General features: G+C 34.4%; 2 protein-coding genes across 2 annotated transcripts; one reads left to right on the top strand and one right to left on the bottom strand.

The window, feature by feature from the left end:
* Window positions 1-1,451: 1,451 nt before the first annotated feature.
* LOC142639297 (HMG1/2-like protein) lies at window positions 1,452-5,278 on the bottom strand. The gene is made up of 8 exons (XM_075813499.1): window positions 5,102-5,278; window positions 3,860-3,947; window positions 3,500-3,628; window positions 3,362-3,419; window positions 3,235-3,279; window positions 2,639-2,719; window positions 2,466-2,549; window positions 1,452-1,699 (listed from the first exon to the last, which is right to left on the bottom strand). The coding sequence occupies exons 2-8, from the start codon at window positions 3,928-3,930 to the stop codon at window positions 1,667-1,669; spliced, it is 501 nt and encodes a 166-aa protein (XP_075669614.1). The 5' UTR covers window positions 3,931-3,947; window positions 5,102-5,278; the 3' UTR covers window positions 1,452-1,666.
* A 2,786-nt stretch (window positions 5,279-8,064) lies between these two features.
* Window positions 8,065-12,017, top strand: LOC142640367 (chlorophyll a-b binding protein CP29.3, chloroplastic). The gene is made up of 2 exons (XM_075814426.1): window positions 8,065-8,706; window positions 11,571-12,017. The coding sequence occupies exons 1-2, from the start codon at window positions 8,188-8,190 to the stop codon at window positions 11,889-11,891; spliced, it is 840 nt and encodes a 279-aa protein (XP_075670541.1). The 5' UTR covers window positions 8,065-8,187; the 3' UTR covers window positions 11,892-12,017.

Genomic DNA, 12,017 nt, shown 5'->3' with positions numbered 1-12,017 from the left:
ATCAAATGCTAATTGTTTTTTTTAGTAAATCAGGGAGCTAGAAATATCTGGCATCATGAGTGGCTATATTGGATAATTAATTTGAAGATAAAAAGTATACTAGGCCATTTGATTAGTGCCAATCTTATATTTAAGGGTCTTGTACGATTTCGGTTTCCTTTTTGGTGAACTTTCTGGGCATTGTTTGCTTGTATTTGAGTAATAATTGTCTTTTACATTCAATATATACATCATTTCTCTCACAGCGTATAAACTGTAAATCCCACAATTATTTAAGATTCATAAAAGAAATATGTATTTATATTTGATTACACGAGATACCTTCTTATTTTTGGGAGGGTCAGAATTTGAAGTTTTCATTTGTTTCACAAGGAAAGACCCACACTGAATCTAAGATGGGTTTAGTACCTTGAGCATGTTTTATGGGTTATATGGACTTCCCATGACCCAGTCGAACTATTTAAACAGCAAAAGGAACAATACTTGTGCCTACTTCTAGCGATACACATCTTTGTTGTGTATTTATTTGAATGATGAATTTCACGATCAAACAAAAATAGGAATGACGATTTTTACAGTTGGGCAGAAAATAGAATGCTAGTTTTCACGGTAGTATTGTCATTTCTCAATATTCTCAACCTGTGGAGGCATTACTGGTTTCAATTTCACATTACAAATTGACATGACAGCAGAATTCAGTCCCTGCATTTCTTCAATGGTAGTACATGAAATATGCAATAGTTTTCTATTCTAGTACATAAGAATCTATCCATTTGTGCTTTGAGTTCTGTGCTTGTGCAAGACAAACCACTCCAATAAAATGATGATGCACTCGTTGTGTTATGCTTGATTAAGTTGAACAAAATTGGAACTCTATTCAATTTTAATCTGAACGTTACTCTGACATTAAAATAACCTACATATCGAGTCCGTTTGGATAGAACTTATTGCTGAAAACTGAAAACTGAAAACTGAAAATACTGTACAAAAATAATTTTTTAATGTGTAAAAATTACTGTTCATCCCAAAAAGTACTGTTCATTGGCCTAAAATCACTGTTCATGGCCAATGAACAGTGACACATGCGCGTGGAAAAAAAAAAAAAAAAAAAAAAAAACTGGCCAGACGTGGACGCAGCCTCCTATCCAAACGCATTCATCAAGAGATGCATGCTGTTCACGTAATTCTCTAGCAGCTAAAACCATTTTTTACAAATAAAATGGTTGAAAATAGTGAACAATGAAAAGAAAGTTAGATTCATGTGGCGATGAGCTTTGATTTCACTGGCTCAGGCCTGCTTAAATTTAAAATTAGGAAAACATTTTTAATATATATATATATAAATACATTTTTTTGAAAAAGGATCTTGAAAGTTATTGAGCTCTTGTAAAGTCGTAATCATTTCATAGCTTTAACATATATATAAGCTATGACAAATTATAACTACCAGATATAAGAAACAGATGACGAACATGGATACAATACAAGAACCACTTATCGTTAGTACTTAGTAATGGAAACAAACTTCCAAGTAACATATACTACTTAGCAGCTTGTAAGAGCTGCAATCTCAATTTCAGGAAAACCAACCAAATATAACATAGACCAAATGTACAATCGCACAAAGTCCAGAACTTGTGCATTGGAACTCCAAAGCATGCCTGATTCAGTCATCGTCCTCATCATCATCTTCTTCACCCTTTACATAAGTAAGAGCCACCAATACAAAATCAAATGAAAACATAAACAAGAAGAAATGGAAGGAGAATATACAGGCATTAGGTATGACATAATCAATATGTGTGTGTGTGTGTGTGTGTGTGTGTGTGTTATGTGCTACTACACACCAAATGCATTTGTTTGCCAATAATGGGCCAAAGAAGTTCACAAGTTCATAAGCCTCCACACAGGCAGAAGGTGATTGCCTTATATTTCAGTAGAGCTAATTATTTGATAATTCTTAAAACTTGAGGCAATTTTAAGGGAAAGTGGGGCTAGGCAAGCACAGCCCCCCCCCCCCCCCCCCCCCCCCCAAAAAGGGTACATAGGGCAGCGGTAATAATTTGGTAAACAATAGGAAGAACAATGAGTTCCAGAGCAAGGTCTCATCTAGAATAATTGATGACATTGAAACATTTTACAGTAATTTATTTATTTATTTATTTTTGAAAAGGTTAAACAAACATGTTCCATTTTGTGGGACTCTGAGCAAAATCTACAGCATTGCGCATCAAGGTTCAAGATACCTTAAAAATTGGACAGCTTTTGTTCCCAAGTAAATTAATGACTTTAAGGTGAAGATTCTATGTCTAATTAAACAGCAAAAATTTAAGGTGATGATTATAAATTATGAAGATGAGAAGAATTATTTTACTATTAGACGAAAACCACTGCACATGCAAGACTTGAACAACACGCTATATATGCAACTGACAATGCATGGATCCATAGCTTAGAGAGATTACCTCCCCAGTTTCCTCATCATCTTCATCATTCACTACAGAATTTGACCTGTCAGACTCTTCATCTTCGTCATCAACCACGCTTTCCTAAGTTGAAGATTGAGACAAGAGACTAAAGAAAGCCACAAAGGATGAGACATTTCATTCTACCAAAAGAGAAAGACCAAACAATTCACCTGTTTTTTGTTGTATGCTTTTATAAGCTTCTCGTAATCTACCTTCCTTTGTGCCGCTTTAGATTCATATGGGGCTTTCTCCTGCCAAAATCCAGTCCACTTAAAAATCAGTTGAGAAATGCAGACAGTATCTACAGTTCTGTAGCCACGAATCAAGCTGAAAAATGGAGAATAGAACTTACAGCACTAACAAATTTAATATACCCTTTGCATAACTAGTTATATCAACTAATTCATATATGTGCTAAATTTCCAACTTGCCACATCAATCAAGAGATGCATATGTCAAATTCCACCATTCAGTCCTTTCTTCAGGCCCTAAGCAATACCAAATGCTTAGGGCACCTGTAGTCTACACCAGACTGGCATTGGCTGGGCCACGCCATCAAAGTTCCAAAGTCATCGAACATGTGCTTGGTGCAAAGCCAGATCCAGTGGAAGCAACAGTGCAAGGTTAATGCAGCACCTTTACAAACAGAATCCATAGGTTTTCAAAGTTAAAAGTAACCAGCTTAGGAGGTGGTTGCACAACTTATGGTCCTCAATTCATTTTGACCAGTTTAAGTACTTTCCAACAAAAACAATCTAGTACTTACTGCTTTAGTCAAGGATTTCCACTTCTCTCCCCCAGCTTTTCCCACCTTCAATTACAGTATCCAGTAACTAGATTAGTAACAATACTTTAAAATAGAATGGACACATACTATTAGGTAAATTGCTTACAGCTGAAACAGCCTTCACATTGGGATGCTCTTCCTTGTAAGTCTTTCTGAACTCTTCTCTACAGAGATTCCATAGTATATTTTTTGTGAGTCTTTAGAAACAATAACAAAACCATTGGAGAGATCAGGAGAGACTTACAGAAAAACAAAGAAGGCACTAGGAGGCCGTTTTGGTTTGTCAGGGTCCTTTTTGCCCAATTTTGCTTTCTTGGTCCATTTCGAGCGACTCTTATCAGCCTTAAGTGCTGCCTTTCGCTTTCCAACCTTTCTGAAAAAGGGATACATATACATGACAGTATGACACTAGGATTCACTAAAAAAACACCACACCCGGTTCTTAAATGAAACAAGGATGTTTTTAATACTTCCTAATCAACAATTGAACTTAAAGACTTAAAGCTTATACTGCAAAATTAGACAAAAATTTGCACTTAGAATAATGAAGTTATTTAAAAGAAAAACATTGACTGCATACAAAATCTAATGCTAACAGAAGTACCTCTCCTCAACTGGCAGTGATACTTCCTTTTTGTCCTTCCTCGTCGACACTTTGCCCTTGGCAATCTTCATTGTTAATGTCAAGATTCCTGCCACAACATGATTCAATTAAAGTCGATAACAATCTATGCAGTACACCATTACCTAACTTGCAGATTAAGCAAGGGAAATGGTTTAAATTTTGCTACAATTATATTTAAATTACAGTACACACCATCAATGAGTGTAATTGTTCTATCACATCTATTTGTCTGTAAGACTTTTTATGCACAAATAACAATATTCGTAAACTCTAAATAAGCAATTATTTCAGCAAAAGGGTTTACCAGTAAATCAACAATAATGCTTTGTCACGTTTTACTACACATCTTAAGCTCTGTTTGGTGGCACATCTTAGAATTATGGTTAAACAATTAAATTCATCATTTCCTAATAGCTTATATTTTTAGGGTAATTGGTAATTTACCATAATATCAAAGTGGATGGTCCTGAGTTCAAACCTTATCTTCACTCTATCTCCCATTTGAAAAATTAAAAATCCCATGTATTGACTATTTTTTAACAGTTTAAGCTTTTGGAACAACTTGGTAATCTATTAGAACATGAATTTCAATATTTGTTTCATAAAAGCGACTATGTTGCACATGATCAGCTTAAAATAAGTCATAAGCAGTTAAGAACAATAATTTTGAGTACAACAAAGTAGTAAGGTGAAACTTTTGTTTTTAACCTAAGATTAAAAAAGAACAATTATTCATAGACAACCACAAACTTTTTGGAACAAAAGCTTTGTTGCTGGTTTTTTTTTTTTTCTTTGGATAATTCAGTAGAAGTTGGGGTGGGAGGATTTAAACCCGGGATGTCAATACTAAATGATGCGAACCAGTTAAGCTACTAAGCGATGCCAACCAGCTAAGTTACAAGGATTGGCTCGCAGTTGTACAACAGTACAACTGTATAAAGCCAAAAATCATCCAAAAACATAAGATTGAAACTTATATTATTATTATTATTACTCAGCTTCCAGACTGAGTCTAAAGTTCATAACTTTGTATACACAGATAACAGAGCTCTAAAGAACAAATATCATAACCGTTTGATTTGCACGGAAGTTTTAGAATATGTTCAGGAAAAATTTAAAAAACATGTTGAAACAAGAATACCCAGATGAGCAAACAATAATCTTCACCACCATATGCATAAAAATTAACAATCAAAATATTTTTACAGAAATTGAGCGTACCTCTTGGATGGAAGAGAAGGGAAAGCCAAAGAAGGTAAGACTAGCAATCAAAGACAAAAAGTAAGGCAGAAGAGAGAGAGAGAGTGGTAGAAAGATGCCAAGAAGATATTTGTGAGATGTACCATCAAGTGACACGTGGCATCCTTGTGGGGAATCTTGAGGTTGACTATTGTGTTTTTTTCCTCTTTCCTTTTGAGTGTGAAAGACTGAAGAAAGAGAAAGAGTAGTAATTGCTATCTGGCTTTTTTGTCAATTGGTTGTGGTTTGTTGTAGTGGAGTTAGGTGTCATTACATTACGACACGCCGTTTTTAGACGCAATAAGATGGCCCCCCCTTACTCTTGAGTCGTGTCAAGAAGGAAGCACTGCCGTCTGTTGTTGTTATTGAAACGCTGGGTTAATTGATCTAGAAACATTGTGGCCCATAAGCTACGAAAATGGGCCTTCAGAGTGAACATTTACGGTTGTATACCAAAACCTCTTTATTTGAAAATAGATGTGTTCCAATGATTTATATTATAAATATTTTACAATCTAAAAAAGTGTATTTAGTGTTATTTATGTCATTAAAAATTGGCATAATATATAAAATACGATGTTTTTTTAGAAATAATTATAATATGTTGTTAATTCTGTAACTCGAATTTAGGAGTGTCAATGTTTGACCCAATCCACAAACACGACGCGAACCTGACACAGGTTTTTGCGGGTTAGGGTTGGACCTTAATGGATTTGGGTCATAAATGGGTCGACCTGAAATTGACACTATAAGAAACGTGTCATAAGCGGGTCAACCCACGTAACCCGCAATAAACACGTTTAACACGCCAATTTATTTGTGTCAACTCGAAATGATCTACTTAACACAACCTGTTTAACTCGTATTACAAATAAATATTCATTTATTTTAAATTTGTCAAATATCTATCCAACATATATTTTTTTAAAGGAAAACTGAGTAATTGCAAAAACTTATAAGGGATATAATTGAAAATTGAAACTTACAAATCCTAGATTTCCAAACCCTACAAATCATAAATCTCTAAACCTTCTTAAAAATATTTAATTTTTTTTATTTTTTATTTCAGCTATACTACTCACTCTACTATCTTATAAACTCATGTCCAATTCTCAAACTCAAAGTCTCAAACCGGTTATTGCTCTCTCTCTCTCTCTCTCTCTCTCTCTCTCTCATGTGTTTAGTGAGTTTTAGAATTTTTTTATAAAAAAAAAAAACCGTTTTCTTGGTATTTCAAAATTTTGTAGTAATTTTTTCTACATAATGTTTTTGTTCTATAAACTTTGAACCCATATGCCGTTATTAATATATGAGATATATTAATTGTTAATAAAGGCCACGGTTGTAGCTTTTGTCTTGTGCCGTGTGTTTTTTTTGGTGTTCGTATTAGTGTTGGATATCGTTTGCATATCTTGCAAGTGGGTTTATTGAGATAGTTTATAAACTATATCTGATGGGTATTGCTTTTAAAACTATTGAGGCATGATCATATCTTGTAACTACTAATACTTTTATATATATATATATATATATATATATATATATATATATATATATATATATATATTTGGCATAGAACTTGTACAAATGAAATTGGATGAGCTTGTGGAAGATGTTATGAATTTGGACATCAACAAAGAATCTATGAATGATAATCGTAGTCATAGTTAGGATTAGTTTACTGTTTGCTCCAATTCTTTTAATATTAATACTTAGCATTTGACGAGTTCTAAGGATATTATATTTTTGTTGAACTATGTTATTTCATTTTTGTTAAACTATGTTATTTTGAATTTGGGTTGAAGTGTATGCACTTCTTTTAGAGTGTAAAGAATTTATTTCTAGATGAATGTTATATTTTTGTTGAACTATATTATTTTGAATGTGGGTTGAAGTCTTGAAGTGTATGCACTGCTTTTGGGATGTAGAAAAAATAATTTCTAGATGGATGTTATATTTAATATTATGTAAGTTGAAATGAGTTGTGTTACATTCGTGTCAATCCAACACGACTCGTTTATTAAGTGTGTCAAATGAGTTGGGTCAGGTTAACCCGCCTTATTAACAGGTCGGGTTAGGGTTGAAGGATCATGACACGATTATTAAATGAGTCGGGTTAGAGTTGAGCCATTTAGTCGAATACTCCTACCTCGACACGACACGAACCCGACACGCTAACCCGAATTGACATCTCTACTCGAACCCTTTCACCTTAAACCTCCAAGCACTTTGCGTATGGGAACTAGAAGGTGCCAATTTAGTTACATGGCATTTGGCAAAATACGTCATCTTAAATACAATGAATAAAATCTTAATCGTCAAATGGAACCTTTTTTTTCACTTGAAACAAAGATGATCCTAATTCTCAATAAAGTTAGGCTATTCAATGCTTTATCAGCTGCATATTAGCTACATTGTTGAACATATTTGCTTAGTTAATCTTATTCTTTTCTTGATTTAGCAAAAAGAGTAAAAGAAATTCATAACAAAGGGTAAATGTGGTATGAAGTTACCAATAAATGTAAAATGTGTTGAAAATGGAAATTGTGTTGATCATTAAAATTATTTATAAAGAAGAAAAGAAAAACATTTTTATTTTCACAATCTGTGTTTGTTAGTGTATTGATGTCTATAATCTACATCTAAATTTTAAAATATGAAATGAGTGATATATAAAAAGAAGTGGGGGAAAATCAGTACTTATTCTCAATGATAACTTCTTTACACGCTTAAAATGACATTAACCTCTAATACAGGGAAGGGAAACTTACCCCAAAAAAAAAAGAAAAAAAAAAAAGAAAAGAAAAGTCTGGGGGCACAAATGTAACTATGTAAGTAAAACTATAGGTATTGTTTGGACTTTTTCCATAAATACATTTTGGAACGACCCCACAAACAAAGGTAAAGTAGCCATAAAACCATTCAGCCTCGCCCACCACTCCAGCAGATAAGGCAAAAAGATGGATAAGGCCCAAACGTCCACACCCTTCACTATATAAACCATATTCCTCGGCTTTGTACGTACATTCACACTCACACCTCACTGACTCACTCAATCCCAGAAAACCATGGCCACCACATTCTTCACAACAACGTCAGCTGCCGCGTCACACTTCTTTGGAACCCGAATCATAAACCCGACCAAAAACTCCGGAAGAATCCAAGCCCGGTTCGGCTTCGGGGGCTCCAAAAAAAAGTCTCCACCACCTGCTCCCAAAAAGACTGTCAATTTGGACAGGCCGGTTTGGTTCCCGGGGGCAGAACCGCCAGATTGGCTAGACGGGACCATGATAGGGGACCGGGGGTTCGACCCGTTCGGGTTTGGAAAACCGGCGGAGTACTTGCAATTCGATTTTGACTCGCTGGACCAGAACTTGGCGAAGAATGTGGCTGGGGACGTGATAGGTGTGTCGAGGTTTGAGAACCCGGAGGTGAATCCGACGCCGTTTCAGCCGTACGCGGAGGTGTTTGGGTTGCAGAGGTTTAGGGAGTGTGAGCTTATTCATGGGAGATGGGCTATGTTAGGTGTACTTGGTGCACTTGCTGTCGAAGCTCTCACTGGTGTTGCATGGCAAGATGCTGGAAAGGTATGTATATGTATTATGTAACGCATTCTTATTCTTTTTTTCAAACCTTTAGAACACTTTTTTTTTTTTCTAATTTTATTGAGTGTTTTTTTATTTTTTTTTTATTGAAGTTAACCTTATATGCATTAATTACTAACAAAACACTCATTTTCAACCAAATTTGAGTATTTTACATCTTGTTGATTTAGTTGATTGTGAGTAAACGACGAAACATGGTGGACAAAATATGTCTAACACTCACAATTCACCATTTCTAAATTTATTGCTACTAATAAAAAATAATACTTTATCTCATCCTATTTTACCATTTCAAAAAGCTACTTTATCAATTATACAATAAATTTTATAATACTCCTACCATCCCAACTTTTTATTTTCCTACTCTACTCATTAAAATAATATATTTACACATTAAAATATATAACCAACAAAATGTACTCTCAGAAAAACCCAGAAACCCTGTTCCAAAAAAGAAAAACCCAGAAACCCACCTTGCCACCACCACACCTCCAACTAGCAACCACCACCACAATTAAACTCACCACCAACAACAACTACAAGAAACAACCACCAAGAGGAAAAGAAACACAAAAAATTGCCAAAAATCACCATCATCGATCGAGAAAATTGCCAAAAAATTGCCAAGAAACACAAGAAATTGCCAGAAACACACCAAGAGAAAAAACTACTTCAAACCCACGATCAAGGAAATCACTTTAAACCCACCACACCGACTCACCGATCTCCACAAGCTACCGATCCCACGCCGCCGATTTGAAACCCAAACCGTCAAAAATATGCTATCACCGATTTGAAACCCGCGCCATCACCGCTATGAGAAATGCCATCATCGATCAGCAAACACCATCACTGCCACGCCTTCGTCGAACCTTGCTTCGGCCAACAGCGAGTCAGAGAGTGAGAGAGGGTAGATGAGAAAACAGAAAGAGAGAGTTGAGAAGGAAAGAAGACATCTCAGCCCCTTAGAAAAAAGAAAGAGAAGACAGAGGAGAGAGAGAATAAAAGTGATTAAAAAATGTATACAATAGTGCTACAGTGCCATTCTACATGTAGAATGGCACTGTAGCAACATTGTAAATTTTTTTACAATTGTAGCATTTTAGAAGTCCGGATGAAGCCACTTTTTTGGGTGAAAATGGTAAAATGGGCTTGGCATTGGCATTTACAATGCCAATGTGGATGCTCTAAGTGTTTTATTTTAAAGATTAGGAAAACTCAATTGCTCAACCATCCAATTTATAATTCAAAATTAATTTATAATGTACCTATTACCATCAAAACTTTTAGTTCAAAATCCATTCATGACGTACCTATTATTGTATAAATTAGTTTCTAAATTAATAAGAGTGTATCGTTATTCAACTATAAGGATATTAACAATGTACACTATAAATTTTAAAATTTTCTGCAGTCAACGTCCTAATTTGGATAGTGCAATGCACATTTTAAATTTATTTTGAATTAAGGTGTTGCTTCATGCTTGTGACTAATTAAAAAAAAAGAGTGTTGCTTGTGAAATTGTATAGTTGATGGTATATTTTCTGGAATATTCTTAAAGATGACTATTGAGTATTGATAGCTTCTTCTTCTTCTTCTTCTTCTTTTGATAAAAAGATAGAAATAAATAAGCCTACTGTTTTATAAACAATTTATTTTTCCTCAATGAAATCCCTCCACACACATATACACTCTACGAAAAGATTGGTTAACAACAATATATATTTTTGGTAAATACTAATATAGAAGTATAAAAGAAGAGGTAAGAGAATAAGAACAAGAGTATTAAGAGTTTTGTAGTTCAACAAGTTGACATTTTTTGGTATTTTCATGATATTTAGGATTCAAATCCTCGTCCCCATTGTAAATATTGAATTATTTTTAAAAAATTGTAAAAACAATAATATGAACCAAGGCAGTTCTTGACTTTGGGCACTTGGCCTATTGGTTAATCATATTCTAACAATTGGTTTGGATTTGGGCACATAATTTGGAATTGAGTAGTAGTTAGCCACTTATTAGAATGGTATGGTGATTAGAGAACTGCGGTTTGTGGCCTACGTTTTTTGGTTTACATTTCTTTGTCTTTGTATGCATCTTTTACTTATTAGTTCTAACATTTTAGGTATAATGCAGCTAGAATTTATAAAATGTGGTAAAGCAATTTATCTATAATGTAGCATGTAGGTAGAAAATGTCAAATGACTCACATGTCGCAAGTACTTTGAGATTTATAGTGGAATTGGGATTTGCCGATTGGCCCGATTAAGTAATAAGCAGAGACTCTTAAAAAAAAACCAAAACAAAAACTATAGCAAATTTATTTTATAGGGGGGAAATAAATCCTTAATTTCCTCGCATGATGGTTTTTATTTATATATATATTTTTTATATATGGCACTCGGTTGGAACTTGGAGCTTGAAAACTTGAATATGTCATCCAATGAGATGGTAAGCTGAATATATAGAACCTAAAATATCAAGCACACCTATTGGTCATCGTGTCTCATTGTATATCCACCCAAAACTTATGGTCTTTGTTGTTGATGACGATAATGAAGACAATGATATTGTGACTTCGACAATGATAATAAGAAACAATTTTATTTTATTTTTTTCCCGGTAGAAGAGTAATATTAATTATTGATATAGTTTGTTGTGATTAAAGTAATATCATTTTTCAAATCCATTGATACCATTTTTATTACCCAGTCATGTTAATGATTATTAAAAATGCATGTTCCAATATATACTTTTTTGTTTTTTTAACCTTTGGCCTAGTCATGGTCACCCATAAAAAAAAAAAACCATGAACTTGAAGCTGCAAAGTCATGGACTGTTTTCAGGTAGAGCTAGTGGAAGGAGCATCCTACTTGGGCTTTTCACTTCCATTCTCATTGACCACATTGATATGGATTGAGGTGATAGTAATTGGATACATTGAATTCCAAAGGAATGCCGAACTTGATGTGGAGAAAAGGTTATATCCTGGTGGCAAATTCTTCGATCCCCTTGGCTTGGCCAAAGACCCTGATGAAAAGGAAAGGCTTCAATTGGCAGAGATCAAGCATGCTCGCCTTGCTATGGTGGCTTTCCTCATCTTTGGAATCCAAGCTGCTGTAACTGGAAAAGGCCCAATCAGTTTTGTGGCTACCTTTAACAAGTGACCACCCACTTCTTGAAATATATTCTCGACCTTTTCTTTAATTTCTCCTTGGATACTCAGTTTGAAACTGTTACATAGTATTTGTATGTTATCGTAAACTTGAAGATACGGCATCATTGATCATTCA

Source organism: Castanea sativa, chromosome 6 (genome assembly GCF_040712315.1).
Source record: "Castanea sativa cultivar Marrone di Chiusa Pesio chromosome 6, ASM4071231v1".
Lineage (NCBI taxonomy): Eukaryota > Viridiplantae > Streptophyta > Magnoliopsida > Fagales > Fagaceae > Castanea > Castanea sativa.
Note: the sequence above shows the minus strand (reverse complement) of the source record. Positions and strands in the feature narration are given on the sequence as shown.

Coding starts and splice junctions, on each gene's coding strand:
- LOC142639297 (XM_075813499.1), bottom strand. CDS start 3,930: ATGAAGATTGCCAAGGGCAAAGTGTCGACGAGGAAGGACAAAAAGGAA. Junction 3,280..3,361: donor ATGTGAAGGCTGTTTCAGCT/GTAAGCAATTTA, acceptor CTGTAATTGAAG/GTGGGAAAAGCTGGGGGAGA. Junction 1,700..2,465: donor ATGATGAGGAAACTGGGGAG/GTAATCTCTCTA, acceptor ACTTATGTAAAG/GGTGAAGAAGATGATGATGA.
- LOC142640367 (XM_075814426.1), top strand. CDS start 8,188: ATGGCCACCACATTCTTCACAACAACGTCAGCTGCCGCGTCACACTTC. Junction 8,707..11,570: donor CATGGCAAGATGCTGGAAAG/GTATGTATATGT, acceptor GACTGTTTTCAG/GTAGAGCTAGTGGAAGGAGC.